This window comes from Haematobia irritans, chromosome 3 (genome assembly GCF_050003625.1).
Source record: "Haematobia irritans isolate KBUSLIRL chromosome 3, ASM5000362v1, whole genome shotgun sequence".
NCBI classification, from domain to species: Eukaryota; Metazoa; Arthropoda; class Insecta; order Diptera; family Muscidae; genus Haematobia; species Haematobia irritans.
In genome coordinates, this window is record NC_134399.1 from 75,873,582 (window position 1) to 75,895,737 (window position 22,156).

At 36.6% G+C, this 22,156-nt stretch overlaps 1 protein-coding gene across 1 annotated transcript; it reads left to right on the top strand.

Annotated features, from left to right (window-relative positions):
* Positions 1–13,060: 13,060 nt before the first annotated feature.
* Positions 13,061–15,127, top strand: LOC142230997 (uncharacterized). The gene has a single exon (XM_075301615.1). It carries the CDS (start codon positions 13,061–13,063, stop codon positions 15,125–15,127), a length of 2,067 nt encoding a protein of 688 aa, XP_075157730.1.
* Positions 15,128–22,156: the final 7,029 nt, after the last annotated feature.

Genomic DNA, 22,156 nt, shown 5'->3' on the forward strand with positions numbered 1-22,156 from the left:
GTGAGTGAGAAATTTTACTTATGCACAATCACGAACATAATTTGATTTTTTTTTATGCTCACGCACGACACATTTTTGTTTAGTCCTGTTTACGCACTTTCATGAGATTTAGTTTAAATGTCATTCATGGCTTCGCGTGAATCACGCGTGATTCACGAAAATGTTTTATTTTTGTGTTGGACCTATGACATTTTAACTGGCAGTCAAAAAAAACCAAAGTATAATAAAGCAACAATATTCGTGCTATTCTACGCCAATATCTATGGCTTCTCCCTTTTTACGATTCATTCCAAATTCCTCTCCAACTTTGCCAATGAATGGGTCTTGTTGTGTCTAATAATGCGATCTACTATTCCACACAATTAGCCATGGCATTGTTCCTGACTATTATGCCTATTGTCATACATTTCTCTAAAATTTTACAAAACAAAACCCAGCCAATCAACTACAATGGATCATTATCTCGTTTCGTGGGTGAAGTAAGCGGGTGTCCGTGGTTCTACATCCCGCATTTTGATGAGATATCAAACTGTTCAAACGAAGGAAAGAACGGGCGTTAGACAGAATGATTTAACCATAATGATAAATAACCGTTGATTGACAAATGATGATGAAAAATATCAATGCACACAATTACAAACATACACACACATCCATATACACAATTCGCAAACGGAAACAAATCGAAATGAAAAAGGTCTGTTACAATACCGGAAACGGAAAAAGAACAATAAAAGGCACCAAAACTCGAGCGTGCCGACGAAAATTCCTTTGTATCTTTGGCACAAGAATACAATAAAGATTTCTTATGGTCGACGGCGTTGTTCTTTTTTTTTCAAGAAAAAAGATTTTCCAATAAAAACACAACGTTCATCAATTTGATGATAAATGCTAATTTGGGAATGACAATGTAACTGCCAGCATAGAAGGATAACTAAAAAGAAAAACCATTCGTATTTGTAATGGAGGAGGAAAATGGCATAAAAAATTATGCTGCAATGTCAATAAGCAAATATAGACATGCAAAGCAAGATGAAACATGCCAAATCATGTAGACTACGAACGTATGCTCGGTAGTCAAGTCAACCAGCCTTGGAGCTATTCATTCATCCAATAGACGAAGGCCAACTTACACCGAAAAAAGTAAATTGTTTTATAGCAAGAATGCACCACGTCGTGCGAAAATTTAACTAAATTATATTTCCCATTTTAAGATTTCCACAAAGCGTTGATAAAACCAGGAAAATTTAATGCCCTGGTGTACTTTTCAACTACAACTCACGAAATTACACAGTCTTATAGAAGAAAACATGAACTAAAAATAAAGAAGAAAATCATTGGTGCCAAATCATGACTATTTTTGGGAATCGTAAGAAAATTTTCTTTTGCTCTAGTTCATATTGAACTTATGTCTACGGTCATTGAACTTTATACCGCCGTTTAGTTCATAAAATGTTAAAGACATACTTAAAACAAAGAAAATTTCATTGGGCTGTGGAAAATTTCGAAAAACAATAAAATGTAACTGCCTACAAATATTTTTATACCCTCCACCATAGGATGGGGGTATATTAACTTTGTCATTCCGTTTGTGACACATCGAAATATTGCTCTAAGACCCCATAAAGTAAATATATATATTCTGGGTCGTGGTGAAATTCTGAGTCGATCTGAGCATGTCCGTCCGTCCGTCTGTTGAAATCACGCTAACTTCCGAACGAAACAAGCTATCGACTTGAAACTTGGCACAAGTAGTTGCTATTGATGTAGGTCGGATGGTATTGCAAATGGGCCATATCGGTCCACTTTAACGTATAGCCCCCATATAAACGGACCCCCAAATTTGGTTTGCGATTGCTCTAAGAGAAGCAAATTTCATCCGATCCGGCTGAAATTTGGTACATGGTCTTAGTATATGGTCTCTAACAACCATGCAGAAATTGGTCCATATCGGTTCACTTTTACGTATAGCCCCCATATAAACGGACCCCCAAATTTGGCTTGCGATTGCTCTAAGAGAAGCAAATTTCGTCCGATCTGGCTGAAATTTGGTACTTGGTGTTAGTATATGGTCTCTAACAACCATGCAAAAACTGGTTCATATCGGTTCACTTTTACGTATAGCCCCCATATAAACGGACCCCCAAATTTGGCTTGCGATGGCTCTAAAAGAAGCAAATTTCATCCGATCCGGCTGAAATTCGGTACATGGTATTAGTATATGGTCTCTAACAACCATGCAGAAATTGGTCCATATCGGTCCATTTTTACGTATAGCCCCCATATAAACGGACCCAAATTTGGCTTGCGATTGCTCTAAGAGAAGCAAATTTCATCCGACCCGGCTGAAATTTGGTACATGGTTTTAGTATATGGTGTCTAATAACCATGCAAAAATTGGTTCATATCCGTCCGTAATTATATATAGCCCCCATATAAACCGATCCCCAGATTTGGCTTACGGAGCCTCAAAGAGAAGCAAAATTCATCCGATCCGGTTGAAATTTGGTACGTGGTGTTAGTATATGGTCTCTAACAACCATGCAAAAATTGGTCCATATCGGTCCATAATTATATATAGCCCCCATATAAACCGATCCCCAGATTTGAACCCGGAGCCACTTGGACAAGCAAAATTCATTCGATCCGGTTGAAATTTGCAACGTGGTGTTAATATATGGCCGCTAATAACCATACCAAAATTGGTCCATATCGGTCTATAGTTATATATAGCCGATCCCCAATCACATAAAAATTGGTCCATATCGGTTCATAATCATGCTTGCCACTCGAGCAAAAATAATCTAGCAAAATTTTATTTCTTTAGAAAATTTTGTCAAAATTTTATTTCTATAGAAAATTTTGTCGAAATTTTATTCCTATAAAAAATTTTGTCAAATTTTATTTTTATAGAAAATTTTGGCAAAATTTTATTTCTATAGAAAATGTTGTCAAAATTTTAATTCTATAGAGAATGTTGTCAAAATTTTAAATCTTTTGAAAATTTTGTAAAAATTTTATTTCTATAGAAAATTTTGTCAAATGTTATTTCTATAGAAAATTTTGTTAAAATCGTATTTCTATAGAAAATTTTGTCCAAATTTTACTTCTATAGAAAATGTTGTCAAAATTTTATTTTGTCAAAATTTTATTTCTATAGAAAATTTTGTGAAACTTAATTATATACGTATTTAATCGGCCATTTTAATTTTAGTATATACCACGTATGGACTACGTGGTATATATTGCGGTATTAGGAAGTTTTAAGATACCTTGTCATCGGCAAAAGTTACTGCAACCCAAGTAATTCGATTGTGGATGACAGTCTTCAGTAGAAGTTTCTACACAATCCATGGTGGAGGGTACATAAGCTTCGGCCTGGCCGAACTTACGACCGTATATACTTGTTTTGCATTAAAAATAAGTTAAATTTATTTTTATTTTAACTACGGATTTTTTTTTTCGGTGTAGAATGTCATTTTAGTTCGAGTACATTTGGGCAAAAAGGAAATAGGACATTAACAGACACAAAGATAAATGAATCGAACATGTGAACATTGACAATGCCAATTGCGAAGCGGAGAAGAAGAAAATCTACGGAAATGTCCATTGTAAAGACCATATAGTTGGTGTATTGAGAACCACGACACTTTGAAACGGATGTAGAGAATTTCAAATAAGTGACAAGGAATGCGTTAAACTGAAGTGTGATGGCCCTGCTATATTAAGACTTGGCGAAATTGAAGTAGAATTTAATGAATGCGTTTGACTGGATGTGAAATGGTTGGGTGCGAAATTGAGGCCTTCAAAATAAAACATAGTAGAAACTAATTGTTGAAGATGTTATTGATTGTACGCGGGTGTTGTGATAAGTGTCTGGTCGAAACAAATGATGCAAGACTGCAACTAGTGATTCTAATGAAAGGGAAGAATCGCTGATAGAGTTTATTTTGCATACTAACCTGGTAGTTTGTAATAAGGGAGATGCACCAACCTTCATCACCAAAAATAGGCAAGAAGTTTTGGACGTCACTTCGGCCTCTATGAAACTGAATGATAAGATAACTGAGTGGCAAGTTTTAAGGGATTATAGCTTCTCGGATCATCGCTACATCAGATTCAAATTGACTGTTTGTACTTTCAAGACCACATTTCCGTCAAATATGAGGAATACTGATTGGAAAAGGTACAGGGATACGTTCAATGTGATGATACCGGAAATACCAGAGACCAATATAAGCACTGTGCAGGATAGGGAACAAACTGTGGAACGGATTTTAAAGGACTTCAACATCTCACTGAAAGCTGCATGCATGCATGGGAAAACTCGAACGTAATATGAAGAAATCCTGCAGGAAGGCCAAGTCTACCAGAGCTCCAGAGGATTTGGACGCTTCAAAGATGAATTCGATAGGATATAAGCGAGAATTGAGTATTGCTCTACAACTATTGGAATGATTATTCTAGCAATATTGAAAATATGTACGAGGCTTCCAGACTACGGAAGGTACTAGCAACCACTAACTCCGCTCCAAGTTTCATTAAGTTCTTCTAGAGGCACAACTTTAAAATCACTTCCAAAAATGTCCTCCCAAAGATGTTCTTTATAAAATAAAATAAAATTTTGACAAAATTTTCTATAGAAATAAAATGTTGACAAAATTTTCTATAGAAATAAAATCCAATGAAGGACTGGGGAATTCTTCCAACCTAAAAATGAGCTATATTATTGGTTTTTGTACCAAAAAGATTAGCAATAACCGAATTCCAATTACACCCAACAACACCAGTGCAGCAATTTTAAATTAAGCCAAACGAAGTTTCAACCAGGGATCCGGAGCGGTCCATTTTTTTCGCTCCGCTCCGCTCCCGCTCCGGAGAAAAGAAAAACGCTCCGCTCCACGCTCCGCTCCGAGAAAAAAAAATCGCTCCGCTCCTCTTCGAGAAAATTATAGTATATTATATAATTATATAATCTGAACCAATTTGCATAATATTTTGCGGGTTTAATTAATACCACAAAAGGTTACCTTGTGCAAAATTTGAGAAAGATCAGTTAAGAAATGAGGCCTCTACGGTCAAAAATAAGGTTATTAGGGGCGAATTTTTCAAAATCGGGCGATACATACATGGGAGCTATATCTACATCTGAACCGATTTCGATGAAATTTTGCACATACCGTTAGTACTATAGTGGACTTTGAGTAAGATCGGTTAGTAAATAAGGGTTCTATGGCCAAATTTGGGAAAATCGGTCTATACATATATATGAGAGTGATATCTAAATCTGAATCGATTTCGATGATATTTCGCACATATAGTTAGTGCTATAGAAGATTACATTTAGCAAACTTTGAGTAAGATCGGTTTATAAAGGGTTTTATGGCCAAATTTAGAAAAATCGGGCGGTACATATATATGGGAGCTATAGCTAAATCTGGGAAAATCGGGCGATACATATATATGAGAGCTATATCTAAATCTGAACCGATTTGGATGATTACCTTCTGTCAAATTTGTTGACGATCCGTTTGAAAAAAGCGCAACGTGACCCCATTTGTCGAAATCGGGCAATACATATATATGGGAGCTATTTCTAAATTTGATCCGATTTCTTCCAAATTCAATTCTTCATTAAAACGAAATTTTCATTCATGTTAGGATACACATTTTTATGTCGAATCACTTAGCTATAAGGACAAACAGACTTCATTGAAAAGTTTAGAGACTTTTAGACAAGGAAAAAAACTTTATTTCAGAGAAATACGTCTTCTATTCTAAGAAAAATTCGTATTCGTATTTTAAGCATGTGAAATATTTGGCCTCCCGACAATATTCTTTGCGGTGCACCATCTACTATTTAATATGTGATAGAAACCTAATTTATGAAAATGGACCAAAATGGACCAAATTCTGTTTGGTCCGACCATCGGACCAAATTTAAAAATTAGAAATCTTTTGGACCAATTTTGGTCCGATCGGACCAAAACGGCAACGCTGATTGGAATTGAAAGTCTATACACAGAGTAGAAGTAACTACTCTCCGAAAGAGGTTTTGTTATATTTGTAATGTGTGTGTTTATGTTTATGTTTGCAACAACCTCCATCGAAATCAGTCCGTGGTATACCTACGAATATTCTTACTCAGATCTAGTGTTATCTAATTTCGCTTTTTTCCCCTTTATTGTAAAAATACATTTTCGAACAGCGTTCTTAAGAAATGTTCGTTCTCAAAAAAAGTAGATAACATGCAATAACACAAATCAAGTCATTACACCCTCAAAAAAAATCGCTTCTCTAACATATATTCCAAACATATTTTGCAGGAAGCACATATATTATTGGATACTGCCGAAACATTAATATGTTTGTTTTATGTGAGCATATTATATGTTTGGAATCATTTTGAGTCCAAAAATAGTATATGCTTGGAAGAATTCCTCAAAGAAGATTGTGCTCATTCCCTCACATAATTTTCACTTCCACAAAATTTTTGAGTTCTTCGCATCTTTTTCTGTAATACAAATATGCTGTTTTTTTCAAATGTCTATTTTCTTGGTTCCGAATGTCTATTTTCTTTATTCCGAATACTCATTCTAATATTCAAATTAAATAATATTTAGACTTAAGCATATTAAATTTTTGGCCTTCATAATAAGGTTTCCGAAACAACATACAAGCGGTTTCACAGAAATTGCTCTCATTTCATTCTCTCGCTGCGTTATGTTGATATCTTTCAACGTAACAACCCTCCCGTTTTCCATCTCTATTTCTTTCTCTATACTAACTCTCTCTGTCGCTCTATGAATAAAGTATCACAACATATATATGTTTACTCGAAATTTGTAAATTTATATATGTTTACATTCACACATATTATTTTTATGAAACATTCATGCCCCAAACATACTATATATTCTAACATATTAACATATGTGTCCCAAACATTTTGTGTTAGTTTAGGAACATTACATGTTTGCACTTAAATATATTGTGTTTAAAAATTGTGCCCGAAACACATTTTGTTTATATCGGAATATATGTAAAACATATTTTTCTAACAGTGTAGTTTTCAATGTGAGAAGAAGTTAAAATAAATGTATATGCGCACATTTTTCAACCAAAATTGAAACTATCCATAATTTTAATTAAATTTTCGAGAACTAATATCAGAAATAAGAGAATGCTAGGATATAGTACAATAGTAAAGCAAATATGAATGTCCTTACACTGAAAAAAAAAACATGCCCGGTTCCAAAGATTTTGTCTTTACTTTAACAGTTTGGGTATTAATTCCGAGCCAAAGAAGCGGAGAATACAAGTAAGGATACTTTAAAGACGCAGTTCTCTTTTAAATTTGGGGGTTATGTACTTGCTTCTAGGAAGCAAATGTTAATTTATCATTTTTTTTAGATTTTTTTCGTCAGTTGTTATCAAAATCCTTTAAAAACGAGTTAACGACAATTTTATTTTCCATATTAAGACTCGACTTCCAGTAGAAATTATGCTATGTTTCAAGTAAAAAGCGTCTTTAAAATAAAGTGTTGAAAAACATGTCTTATTTTTTTAACGATTTTTTGCTTTGTAGGCAAGATTCAAAAAGGAAACAAATTTAAAGACAATTTTATTAATTTTAAAGAATTTTTCTTAATTATTAAAGTCACGTTGACCTTACCTCAAAAATTTTATCTTACATGTTATGATACACATTTTTAAGTAAAATCACTTAGTTATAAGGACATTACAACTTCATTCAAAAGTTTATTGACATTTGGACAAGGAAAAAAACTTTATTTTAGAGAAATGCGTCTTCCATGCTAAGCAAAATTTGCATTCTTATTCTAAGGACATGAAATCTTTGACTTCACGACAATATTTTTTTCAGTGTAGAAAACTAACAAATTAAATATAAATAAGATCGTTTAATTGCATTTATTTGACGTTCATTACAAAGATCTTTGTAGTAATACGGGATGAAATTGATCGAAAGTACTGTTGTTACTTTTACAACACATACTAGAGATATATTTTGTGTTCTCCCCAATGTACGTACGTGTTCTCCCCAATGTACGTACGTACAAAAATACATATCGTACATTTTAAACCTTTACTCACACTACACTAAGTACTAGCTATATTTGAAATTACCTACACAGTGTAATTTCAAAGTTACACATTTCATTCAAGTTATATTTGATTCGGAGCGGAGCGGAGCGGTTTTTCATTTGGAAACCGCTCCGCTCCCGCTCCGCTCCGGATTTTAGAAATACCGCTCCCGCTCCGCTCCCGCTCCAGCAAAAAAGGGCTTGCTCCGCTGCGGATCCCTGGTTTCAACAACCCACAACACGGCGAAGAAAGCAACTACAGGGATTGATGGCAACAACAACAACAATGATGTGAAGTCTGAGTAAGATGTTCCACTTCCACAAAAGTTGAAGGTACCACCAGTAATCATAAGTTTTGTTGGGTATACTAATAAAATGTATTCTGACAAAATTTTCTATAGTAATAAAATTTGGCAAAATTTTCTACAGTAATAAAATTTAGACAAAATTTTCTATAGTAAAAATATTTTGACAAAATTTTCTATAGAAGTAAGAATTTGGTAGATTATTTTTGGGGATCGGCTATATATAACCATAGACTGATACCGACCAATTTTGGCATGGGTACTAGCGGCCATATACTAGCACAATATACTAAATTTTACCACGTACCAAATTTCAACCGGGTCGGATGAATTTTGCTCCTCCAATAGCTCCGGAGGTCAAATCTGGGGATCGGTTTAAATGGGGGTTATATATGTTATAATTAAGACCGGTGTGGACTATTTTTTGTATGGTTGTCAGAGACCATATACTAACACCACGTACCAAATTTCAACCGGATAGGATGAATTTTTCTATTCCAAGGGACTCCGTAGGTCAAATCTAGGGATCGGTTTATATGGGGGCTATATATAATTATGGACCGATTTGACCAATTTTTGCGTGGTTGTTAGAGACCATATACTAACACCATGTACCAAATTTCAGCCGGATCGGATGAAATTTGCTTCTCTTAGAGGCTCCGCAAGCCAAATCTGGGGATCGTATTATTTGGGGCGATTATAATTATAAACCGATGTGGACCAATTTTGCATACTTGTTAAAAACCATATACTAACACCATGTACCAAATTTCAACCGGGTCGGATGAATTTTGCTCCTCCAAGAGGCTCCGTAAGCCAAATCTGGCCTTCGTTTTTTATGTTGGGGCTATACGTAAAAGTGGTCCGACATGGCCCATTTTCAATACCATTCGATCAAGTTTCAAGTCGATAGCTTGTTTCTTTCGGATGTTAGCGTAATTTCAACAGACGGACGGACGGATGTGTTACAAACGGATTGACAAATTGTACCAAATTTCACCTGACTCGGATGAAATTTGCTCCTCCAAGAGGCTCCAAAACCAAATCTCGGGATCGGTTTATATGGGGGCTATATATGATTATGGACTGATATGGACCACTTTTGGTATGGTTGTTAAATATCATATACTTAGTAACAAAACGTACCAAATTTCAATCAGATCGGATGAATTTTGATTCTCCAAAAGGCACCGGAGGTCAAATCTGGGGATCGGTTTATATGGGGGCTATATATAATTATGGACTGATATGAACCAATTCATGCATGGTTGTTTGATACCACGTACCAAATTTCAACCGAATCGGATGAATTTTGCTCTTCCAAAGGGCTCCGGAGGTCAAATCTGGGGATCGGTTTATATGGGGGCTATATATAATTATAGACCGATTTCGACCAATTTTTGTATGGGTATTTGAGGCCATATACTAACACCATGTACCAAATTTCAGCCGGATCGGATGAAATTTGCTTCTCTTGGAGGCTCTTAGCTTTCTAGTCATAGAAGTGGCATTCAATAGCGTCCATCCAAGTTGGATATAAAATGGATTGACAACTCTGAATGTTGCTCAAGGAATACTTTAGGTTGTTAGGTTAGGTTAGGTTAGGTGGCCGAGTCCGAACGGCGTTTTTATAGCCGAGACCGAACGGCGTTCCACATTGCAGTGAAACCACTTAGAGAAGCTTTGTAACCCTCAGAAATGCTATAAACAACCTTTTGGTTTCCCTAGAAAAAGAAATGATAAACGTGGTGGCATACTTCAAATCATTTACTCGATTTTCCTGAAGTTGGAACTCTATATGTATTTTAGGTCCATAAAGAGATAAGTCAGGCATGGAGACGCAATTTCAATCCGATTTAATTGCAATTTCAAATGTGTTATTGTGTTGGGTCCACAAATAGATGTGCTAAATATGGTGTGTATCGATCTACAGTCCGATAAAGCCCCTCTGTAGTCCGATCACCCGATTTGACTTATTGAGGATAGAGACGTAGAAATTTATACTAGATTTGAGTTTGAAGTCTATTGGTATTTGTATATGGTTTGTATCGGTCGATATTCTCATAAAATCGATGATGGCGGGAATTTAAGATTCAGGCCGATCAAACTTACCTGTTTTTTTCACTGAGAAAATTTGAGCACCAGTATAACCATCCAGTTTTAAGTCTTACGTCACATTTTGATTGGTTTGACAAAACTACATAATCAGATTGTGAATGACAATCTCTTCACTATTTTCGCTCATTGAAATCATGGGACAAAATGAAGGATGAAATAGTAGATAGATGCAACATCAATATCAAAACGAGAGAAAAATCACAAATTGCATTTCAATCGAATTGGTGATACCATCATTCATCATTATCGGCACAATAATTTAGAAAGGATTTCGCAAGCGCACTGTTTTCTTTTTTCCGCCAATATTTCGTTCTGACAAATTTGTGTTCATTTTTCGCTTTGTTTCTGGTTTTTGTCTGCATAATTTCTTTCTATCTTCTTTAGACATTGACTGACAGCCATAAATGGTAATAGCCAAAATAGCATCTCTTTCGTTTTGTTATTGTTTAAGTTCAAATGCCGTTTTCTTAGCTTTTGTTAAATCATATAATCATTTTCAAGTGTAATCCCGCCGTTAGGATTTGTCTACACCTTCTCTGCCTTTCGGTACGAAAATGAGGACATTTTCTAACGTCAAATGTCATCAACCCCCGCCTTTCGGCATCGAAGCTTTTTGACATTCTCTTTTGAGACTCTCTCGCTTCTACGAAGGTAAATATTGTTTGACGAACAATAATTGATTAAATAAAGCCCAAATATTTTGGTTCAACTTCTAAACCAGTGCCTTTTTATTTCTTTTCTACTTTTATGCCACGCATTCATTGGTCCTTCGAACCGGATCTTAATTGGAAAGAATTAATTCGCTCTTTTTATTTCTTCCTCGAAGGCAAAGGCTACGTCACCAACAACAACAAACGATTGACGATCACCATCCTCTACGAGGCATTTTCAATTTATTACACAAATATTTTTATTATCAACAACCAAGGTATGTACTTTCAGTGATAATTAAAAAGTGAGCATATCCTTCGGTGTAAATATAAATAAAACAGAAATAAACACTCGCCTACGGTCGCTTTACAACTCGTATTTTATATCGGTTGTACATTAAATCTCTACGAGAAAAAATTAAATTATCCGTCGGTCTTTAATACCCGGTTACATTGTCATTAAAGTGTTGAAAAGTGCGTTTAATTCCACTTTGTTTTCGTCCAAATATTCTACGTCACAGTTGAATTCAATTTCGCTGTATTTCTCCATTTGATTACATTCATATTGTTGTGTTTTTCTTTTGGTTTTTGATCTTCGATCTGCATAGAAAAAAAACAAAAACAATTGCATTGGTTGTAAGCATTGGTTTGCCAATAGACATCAATAGTAAAGTGTTATACAGTTGCCGTTCAACTTGCTATACACACGTACGCACACAGGTGTTACATCCAACATACGTTCGAACTGCATACACGTTGGTTTAATAGCGTGGGTCGCTTACGGCGCGAAATTATAAAAATAATTTTTTGCAGGTTCAATTGAGAAAAGTATTTATTGTTGATTCCTACGGATATCGGTCGTTTACTATTATCGTTCGTGTTACGTGGTAGTGTACCCTACGGTCGGTCGATACAAACAATAAAATAACAGTATTTATTATATATTATATTATCGTAATACTGACATATTTGAGTTTCCACGAAACTTTTTTATTTATATATTATTGTTGTTGTTGGACCTTACTGTTTCGTAGTGTGCATCTTACAGTCCGTGCACCCTACAATCGGTCAAGTTGACATTTTACAATTTATAGTTCACGACTTTTCATTGTCTTGTAATTTTTCCATTTGGCAAGTGATATTCACGATACACTTGCACAAATTTTGTGTATCTACGTACACTGGGAGAAATTTTGGATAATATATACACTGAGAGAAACTCTCTCGTAATATATAAAGTTTTCAATTTTTTCGATAATTCGCCACGCAAAAATTATTCTTTGTATTCTACGATACACTGAAAATATTTTTTGTATTCACGATACACTTGCAAAAATCTTTTGGAACACAGGGTACACTGGGAAAATATTGTAATATTTTCCAAATAAAGATTTTGCATATATTTCGCCACGCGAAAAAGGGTTTCTTGTATTTACGATACACTGGAAGAAACTTTACGTGTTTTCATACACTTGGAGAAATTTTTCGCCAATTTTTACAAAAAGTTAAAATACTTATAATTTACCTTGCAGAGCTAATTTTAGCTGGTATTTCCAATACACTGTGAGGAAATTGGTGTATCGACGATACACTGTAAAAAATTGGTTGTACTCCGTACACTGTGAGAAAGTTTCGGATCTCATTTTTTGTGTTTTTGTGGTAATCACGTTACCTTACTCACATTTTTAGTACTTTCGGTACACTGCGAAAAATATTGTGTGTTGACGATACAACTTTCGCATACACTGAGAGGAATAACTGCGTTTTCATTTGTTCGACGACGAATCGAAGTAGCGTTTGGATCGATTTATACTCTTTTCGAGAGTTTTGGACATCACGTGTCAATTTTTTCGCCCTTTAAGTTTGACAGTACTTGATCATAATGACTACTACACCACTGACTGCTTTCACAAGAGCAACTGACGCAGTAGTCCGATTTGTAACGAAGTTTCACAGTTTGCGAGACGATGATTTAACCACCTATAGACTAGAATGTCATGGTTCCGAGGCTAAGTCGTTGTGGGAAAAAGTTAAGGGCTTATTCGACGAATGTCTTGACTTTGTTTCCACACAGAGCAACGCAACCGAGGCAGTCGCCGCTGCTGACAGCAAATATGACGTGGCTTATAATTGTTATCTGAATGTCATGGAGTCAATTCAACGTAAATTGGAGGCACTACGTGCACCATCTAAGCATTCTGCTAAATCGCCTCGGTTGGAGGACCAAACATCACTTTTGAATGTTTCCCATAGGTCCGATGAGTCACGCGGCTCTTCTATCAGCTCTAGGGGAGACAATAGTTCCTCCCACAGTCTCAATCTGCCGCCTTGTGATATAGATGTTTTTGACGGCGATTTTCTCAATTGGCCGACATTTAGAGATTTCTTCACAGCGGTGTACATTAACAATAGCCGACTTAGCGATATTGAGAAATTGTGTCATTTGCTCAAGAAGACCAGTGGTGAAGCTCGCGAGGTTGTTTCGAAATTTCCGCTCACGCATAGAAGCTTCGCTCTTGCGTGGAAGGCACTAAGGGGTACTTATGATAATACCCGCCTATTGGTGAATCACCAACTCAAATTATTATTCGATTTACCAGTCTTGGAGTCTGAGACCAGTTCAGGACTGAAGAAACTACAACGTGGTATCTCGACATGCATTTCGACAATGTCCATCTACGATGTGGCCACTGACGATTGGGATCCCATCCTCGTCTTTTTATGCCTTCAGAGGTTGCCGAAATGTACTGTTACACTTTGGGAACAGAGTATTAAAGACAAGTCTGCTTTGTCTTCTTGGTCAGATTTGGACTTCTTTCTCACGGAAAGAATCCAGACATTGACATGTCTTCGCGATATCCGCGGCATTGACGCCAGGCCTCCGGCCAACAAAAGAATTCGCTCGCATTTCACGAATGCGAAAACGACTCGTTCCTCAACAAGTACGCCTCCTTCCTCCCAATCCTCTCCTGACAGATTATGCGTTCTCTGTCGACGACAGCATCACCTCAGAACGTGTTCTAGGTTTCATAATCTTTCAGTTCTTGAGAGGATGAATATTATTAGGCGCCATCAGTGCTGCATGAATTGTCTGTCCCGCAGACATGTCGCAGCTAATTGCCCCAGCGCATATGATTGCGGTAAATGTGGTAGAAGACACCACACTCTTCTGCACAGGGATATATCAAATGATCCCATAACTGCTCCGGTCGTTTCCGCTCCGCTTATACGAGATACCGGGGTAGCATCAGTGGATACCGATCAACCTTCTACATCGACTGGCATTGTGTCAGGGACGTCGAGTAGACAGGTATTCCATACTTCGCGTACTGGAAATGTATTATTAGGAACTGCAATGGTGAATATCGTTCACCAGGGTATCACGTATCCTGCTAGGGCCTTGATAGATCCCGCTTCGGAATCATCCTTTATTACGGAAGGATTGCGGAACCGACTTGGACTGAGCACGTCTTCGACTTCGGCTACAATTTCTGGAGTGAATCAAAGTGTTTCGATCACGTCGAGAGAACTTTGTTCACTTTGCATTGGTACCCCACTAGATGAGTCGCTCCTACTGGAGACTACAGCGTACGTTCTTCCGAACATTTCCGGCAACCTGCCATCTTTTTCTCTAAATCGTGACATTGTGTCTAGCATGCCAAATCTACGTTTGGCTGACCCCAATTTATTTGTTTGTCGTCCTGTTGACCTTCTGTTGGGCGCGGATCTTTATCCGAAAATTTTGTTGGACGGTACGAGAACGAATATTTCGGGATCGCTACTAGCGCAAAACACAGTCTTCGGCTGGGTTGTCACGGGTCCTATCCCTTCTTCGAATATTTCAGTCTACACGACTACTGTGGACCTCTCCGAGGAAACTAGTCTTGACGAGACACGTCTCCGCACTTTGGGAACTAGAAGAGCTTCCCCGACGTCCTCTCTTATCTGATTCAGATAAGCTTTGCGGGTAAAATTATGAAAAGACAAACCGACGGGATTCTGAGTGAAGATACTCTTCATCTCAAAACTTATTTCTCCGGACAAATCAGAAATCAAGGACGGGTTGCCTGACACACTTTCTTCGAAATGAGGCATTCTTCTTGTGAAAACCATGAATTAATACGATTCACCACGACTTTGTCCGGGGGTATATACAGTTATACCATATGAGGCCAGTTTAGGTTACGCCTACGAATGAAAATTTGTTATCTGCCTTGTCGCCGGTCATCCACCGATAAAAAGACAATTTGACTTCGATTGGTTTTCACTGCCTTGAATGACATTTTTACACGTCGGTCCGACTCAACAATCAGGCTTGTTTCTCCTCGTTTTGAGGTGGAGGTTGTATAAATTTGTGTACAATTGCGATATCACACAGATGTATCGCCATATATATGTTGACCCGTCCTAGACATTTCTGCATTGAATACAGTTAAGATATTCTCTGCAAATATTATCCGGAACTTTTAGTTACAGACAGTGACTTGGACAACTTTTGCATTTGGCTGACGACACGGAGAATGGGTTTCCTCTTTATGTACAAGTCCTACGGAAGTGCATGTACGTTGACGACGTATTGACGGGGTACCATAATTTGAATAATGCGTCTGGTTCAAGGGGCAATATACACCATAATTCTGAGCTGTCTTCTCACATAGAGCGCGACGCTATTTTACCACTACTGGTTTTAACAATGGGATTATGTGGAATGCTTTACAGGTCACGCCTTGATGATAACCCACGGTTATATTTAAAAAACTGTCTGCTTTTCTACGAAAGCGGTAACTTTACATGCTACTTTTGATTTGTCCACGACATTCTCGACGAGAACTATTACTCCCCACTACGTGGAAATTATGTCGTCTTCGCGATGTTCATCCGGGTACTAACGGTCGTAGTTTGTTCAAATGGATTACATCCTTGTCTTTTAGGGAGTTAACATAGGTCTATCTGTCGCGTTATGCTCGCGTCCTCCCTAGTTTTTGTTACGTGAAAAATCTTTGGTTTGATGGCCGCGTTCGAATCGCAATAGATCGGACTACAAGTTGTAAGGCGGCCTACGGTTTCTGGTCACCCTGACCATTATGTTAATTTGGTTTTCCGTTCCGAAATCTTTCTATATTTTCATAGATAGAAAACATAGCAAAGATGGCTGCTACCCTTCCAGAGTCTGAGGACGACGTCCCCATGTTGGATGAGGAACGGGAGATTAATTCTAGCATCGCACCCCTTGCCGATGAACATACCATCAGTACGACTACTGATTCTGCCATTCTGGCCGACAATGTTGCAACAGCAACCAATAAAGAACCGTTGACGACGGCTTCTGGGGTCCCTCCAGGAGAATTGTTTGTGGCTTCGCCACCCTATATCACACTTGGGTGTAAGGTAGTCTTCAACTGCCTTCTGACTTTACGAGTCCTCGACACCCGGCTCTTCCGAGTCAAATTTATTTGAAATTTAAAAATCGATCGGGCTTATCGAGTCCATTTACGATCGGGTGCTTGACGAGCACATTTGTAAATATGAATTTGTTTTTGAAAAAATGAAACATGAAATGGAAACTATAACAAGAAAAAACAGAATTGAACTAAAATAAAATGCTCCTTTTTTTATTAACTGAAATGTACATTCTGTATACTTTCATTAGTTCATTATTTCATTATTTAAATTGTACATATAATTAATATTACTTTAAATTTTGCAACATGGCTGGATGTTGCAAGGCGGGCGCAATGTTTAAGTTCAAATGCCGTTTTCTTAGCTTTTGTTAAATCATATAATCATTTTCAAGTGTAATCCCGCCGTTAGGATTTGTCTACACCTTCTCTGCCTTTCGGTACGAAAATGAGGACATTTTCTAACGTCAAATGTCATCAACCCCCGCCTTTCGGCATCGAAGCTTTTTGACATTCTCTTTTGAGTCTCTCTCGCTTCTACGAAGGTAAATATTGTTTGACGAACAATAATTGATTAAATAAAGCCCAAATATTTTGGTTCAACTTCTAAACCAGTGCCTTTTTATTTCTTTTCTACTTTTATGCCACGCATTCAGTTATCAACAGCCTCTTTTTATGGTGATAAATTAAGAGCCAATTCACCAGCCATTTTTATTCGATTCGTCTTTGCTGATGATGGTCCGTTCTCCAGTTAGTTCTTTTATTTAGCTTTGTTTGATTAATTCGTGATGCGGGTACGAATGACATGATGTGCAACAAAACAATGGATACAGTGGGACATTTTCTATTTTTTTCTTTTGTAGTTTTCCATTAATTTTGTGTTATCGGTAACGGAAGATAATTTTTGGTGGTAAAAACTAGTCTGCAAGAAATTCTGCAGACTAGTTTCCAACTTCAGGTTGCTATCATTTATAAACCGCTCGTTTGACCGCTGACTGATTTATTCCACTGACAATGAATTTACAACCATACAAAAATTTTAAATTTATTTACAAGCTTATTTGGATTTATTGCGTTTAGAAATAAAGTTATTCGGAATTCAAGCGTGATAGTGTGCTTGCATTATACAATGAAACCTCTCAAACATGGACACTCTGAAACCCGGATACTTCTCAAAAGTGGGCAATTGTCGTGAGACCTTTGCTTAGCACATTAAAATTAACCTCCCATAACTGGACACATCCCAAATGTTGACAAAACATACGTGACCGTTGGTGTCCACTTTTTAAAGGTTTCACTGTATTTGGCTGGAAAATCAGAATTGAACTAAAGTCCTCCAACATTTTAGTGTGAATAAATGTGTTTTTTGTCCTACCATTCTCGTACCATCGTGTCCAAAAAGTGGACACAAACAAAGGTAACAAAGAAATGGTCCAAAAATTAAGGTCAGCAAGTGTGCTGAAAATATCGCAAGAACGGATACAACACATATTGAAACCCGAGCTTGAACTATAGCCATTAACGTTCCAAAATGTGCAAGAGCTCACCGATGCCAAAAAAAACTTGAACTGTAAAGAGCCAAGGAGTAGCTTTGCTTATACGAAAGTGGCCAGATACCGAATTTTGCTTTCTCCGATGAGGTGCAATTCCAACTTGAGCAGTTTGTGAACAAACAAAATGATCGAGTTTACTTGCCAATGAGGTTACCTGAAAATGTACACCTTCGATTGTCACCAGAACTCCAGCACCGTCGATGGTAATGGTGTGAGCCTCAGTAACGGCCAATGGACACTCCCCGCTCGTATTCATCGATCGTGAGTTCAATATATATTCGGCAAAATATCCTAAGGACATAATTAGCTACCGAAATCTACGGATCTCAGTCCGTTGGACTTTTGCGCCTGTGACATTTTGGAGAGTAAGAATGGCGTACACCTTCAAAAAAAAATCGTTTCTGTAACATATACTCCCAAACACATTCTGCTTCAAGCATATATATTTTCAGGATTGGTCCAAACAAAATATTGTTTGCATTCGTCAAACATATTATGTTTCACCTTAGGCATACACTGGTAGAAAAAAATTTTAATTTAAAAATTTTATTATGTATTTGTGTGTATATATTTTTAAGACGTCAATTGGTTACTTCCATTTTTTTACATATGTTAAATCATACTCTCTCGGCCTCTCTTTCTAAACACATATATGTTTATAGGCAATTTCTAAATTAATATATGTTTGCATATACACATATTTTATTTAAAAATATGTTATGTCCCAAACCTATTGTACTAGTTTATAAAAATTATATGTTCGCACTAAATAATATTATAATAAAAATTTGAGCCCCAAACATATAATTTTTACACCGAAGCATATGACAACCAGTCTTTTTCTTTTGTGTAGAAAGGAGGTTGTTCGCTTCACAATGGCTACAAAAATCTACGGATCCGTTGGACTTTTGTGGCATTTTGGAGAGTAAGGTTTGCACCATTGGCGCAGGAATTTTTTTATACATGTCAACAAACCTGAAGTAATTGCAAACTATCGTCTTTAGACGAATTTTGTACGCAAGTTATTGTAAAGGGTACATACACTCAAAAAAATTGAACTCTCTATTTCACTAAAGCCAATTTAACTTTAGTTTAGTTCATGGAAGTATTATGTTTGGAGAAAGTTTCCTTTACTCTAATGATTTTTTGCGTACGTTAGTTAAATTAACTAAAAAACGGGAAAAAAATTATACACAAATTAAGTATAAAGTTTTACTAAATTCGTATTTCTCACAAAATAGTTCATTATTTCTTTAAATTTGTAAATTTTACTACAAATGATTTCATCATGAACTTCATATGTCACTAAAGCAGGGATCCGGAGCGGTCCATTTTTTTCGCTCCGCTCCGCTCCCGCTCCGGAGAAAAAAAAACCGCTCCGCTCCTCGCTCCGCTCCGAGAAAAAAAAAATCGCTCCGCTCCTCTTCGAGAAAATTATAATACAAACATTGTATTATTTGTTCAATTGAGTTTTATTTTATTTAGAAAAATCGGGCGGTACATATATGGGAGCTATAGCTAAATCTGAACCGATTTCGATGATTTTTTGCACATATAGTTAGTGCTATAGAAGATTACATTTCGCCAACTTTGAGTAAGATCGGTTGATAAATAAGGGTTTTATGACCTAATTTGACAAAATCGGGCGATACATATATATGGGACCTATATCTAAATCTGAACCGATTTCGATGAAATTTTCAGACTTAAAGGGTGATACAGAAGATTATTTTGTGCTAAATTTGACGACGATCGGTTAGTAAACAAAGTGCAACGTGACCCCATTTGTCGAAATCGGGCAATACATATATATGGGAGCTATATCTAAATTTGATCCGATTTCTTCCAAATTCAATAACGTTCGTCCTTGTGCCCAAAAAACTCCCTGTACCAAATTTCATCAAAATCGGTTAATAATTGCGACCGAAATCCTGTGAACAACAAATACATGGACAGACGGACGGACGCCAAGCGCTAGATCGACTCAGGAGGTGATTCTGAGTCGATCGGTATATATTTTATGGGGCCTAAGATCAATATTTCTTGTAGGCACATTTTTTGGCAGATCAAACTTGTTATACCCTAACCACTATGTGGTTTAGGGTATAATGACTTTAAAACAATGTGTTGAAATATTTTATTAATTTTGAAGATTTTTCAGAAATATTAAATCCATTTTGACTTCATTAAAGGAAGCATTCTAGGAAGCATATGTTAATTTTTCATGTTTTTAGATTTTTTTCGTCAGTTGTTGTCAAAATCCTTTAAAAACGAGTTAACCAGTTATTTTTTTCCATATTAAGACTCGAATTCCAGTAGAAATGTTTCAAGCTATGTTTCAAGTAAAAAGCGTCTTTAAAATAAAGTGTTGAAAAACATGTCTTATTTTTTAACGATTTTTTGCTTTGTAGGCAAGATGCAAAAAGGAAACAAATTTAAAGACAATTTTATTAATTTTAAAGAATTTTTCTTAATTATTAAAGTCACGTTGACCTTACCTCAAAAATTTTATCTTTCATGTTATGATACACATTTTTAAGTAAAATCACTTAATTATAAGGACATTACAACTTCATTCAAAAGTTTATTGCCTTTTGGACAAGAAAACAAGTATATACAGCACTAAGTTCGGCCGGGCCGAACCTTAAATACCCACCACCATGAACCAAATATTAGGGTTTCCTTTGAAATTTTAGGAGGGCGTGAGGACTTGAGGACACTTCCCGAAGATAAATTTAAAGATTTCACCTATGAGGACTATATCAGATTCTGGATTTATAAGAACCATTTTTGTTTGAGTTTTAGAGGAATCATTAACATCTCTTGTAAGTGTGCAAGAAAATTATAAAATAGCGTCTTGATTTGAAATCTTAAATATGTAGAAGTAAAATCAGGAAATTTTACATTGAGTTTCAAGCAATTCAAGTGAAGTCGGTCTATATGGAGGCATTACCAAATGGACCGAGCCTAAAATACCAGAATATTTACAATTTCAGGCAAATCAGATAAAAATTACGGTTTCTAGAAACCCAAGGAGTTAAATCGGGAGATCGTTCTTATGGGGGATATACTAAAACATGGACCGCTACTCACCGTTTTCGGCACACCTCTTTATGACCCGAAAATACCTCTAGATTTCCAATTTCAGGCAAATAGTATAAAAACTTCGGATTCTAGAAGCCCAAGAAGTAAAATCGGGAAATCGGTCTATATGGGGGCTATACCAAAATATGGACCGATACTCACCATTTTCAGCACACCTCTTTATGGTCCGAAAATACCCCTAGATTTCCAATTTCAGACAAATTGGATAAAAAATACGCTTTTTATAAGCCCAAGACCCCAAATCGGGAGGTCGTTTTATATGGGGACCATACCAAAACATGGACCGATACTCACAATTTTTGGCACACGTATTTGTGGTCCTACAATACCTCTAGATTTCCAATTTCAGGTAAATTGAATAAAAACTGCTGTTTCTATAAGCCCAAGAATTAAAATCGGGAGATCGGTCTATATGGGGGCTATACCAAAATATGGACCGATACTCACCATTTTCAGCACACCTCTTTATGGTCCGAAAATACCCCTAGATTTCCAATTTCAGACAAATTGGATAAAAAATACGCTTTCTATAAGCCCAAGACCCCAAATCGGGAGGTCGTTTTATATGGGGACCATACCAAAACATGGACCGATACTCAAATTTTTGGCACACGTATTTGTGGTCCTACAATACCTCTAGATTCCCAATTTCAGGTAAATTGAATAAAAACTGCGGTTTCTATAAGCCCAAGAAGTAAAATCGGGAGATCGGTCTATATGGGGGCTATACCAAAATATGGACCGATACTTACAATTTTTGGCACACGTATTTGTGGTCCTACAATACCTCTAGATTTCCAATTTCAGGTAAATTGAATAAAAACTGCGGTTTCTATAAGCCCAAGAAGTAAAATCGGGAGATCGGTCTATATGGGGGCTATACCAAAACATGGACCGATACCCACGTCCATTTTTGGCACA

What these genes read in the sequence shown, in the direction of transcription:
- LOC142230997 (XM_075301615.1), top strand. Translation starts at nt 13,061, where the DNA reads ATGACTACTACACCACTGACTGCTTTCACAAGAGCAACTGACGCAGTA.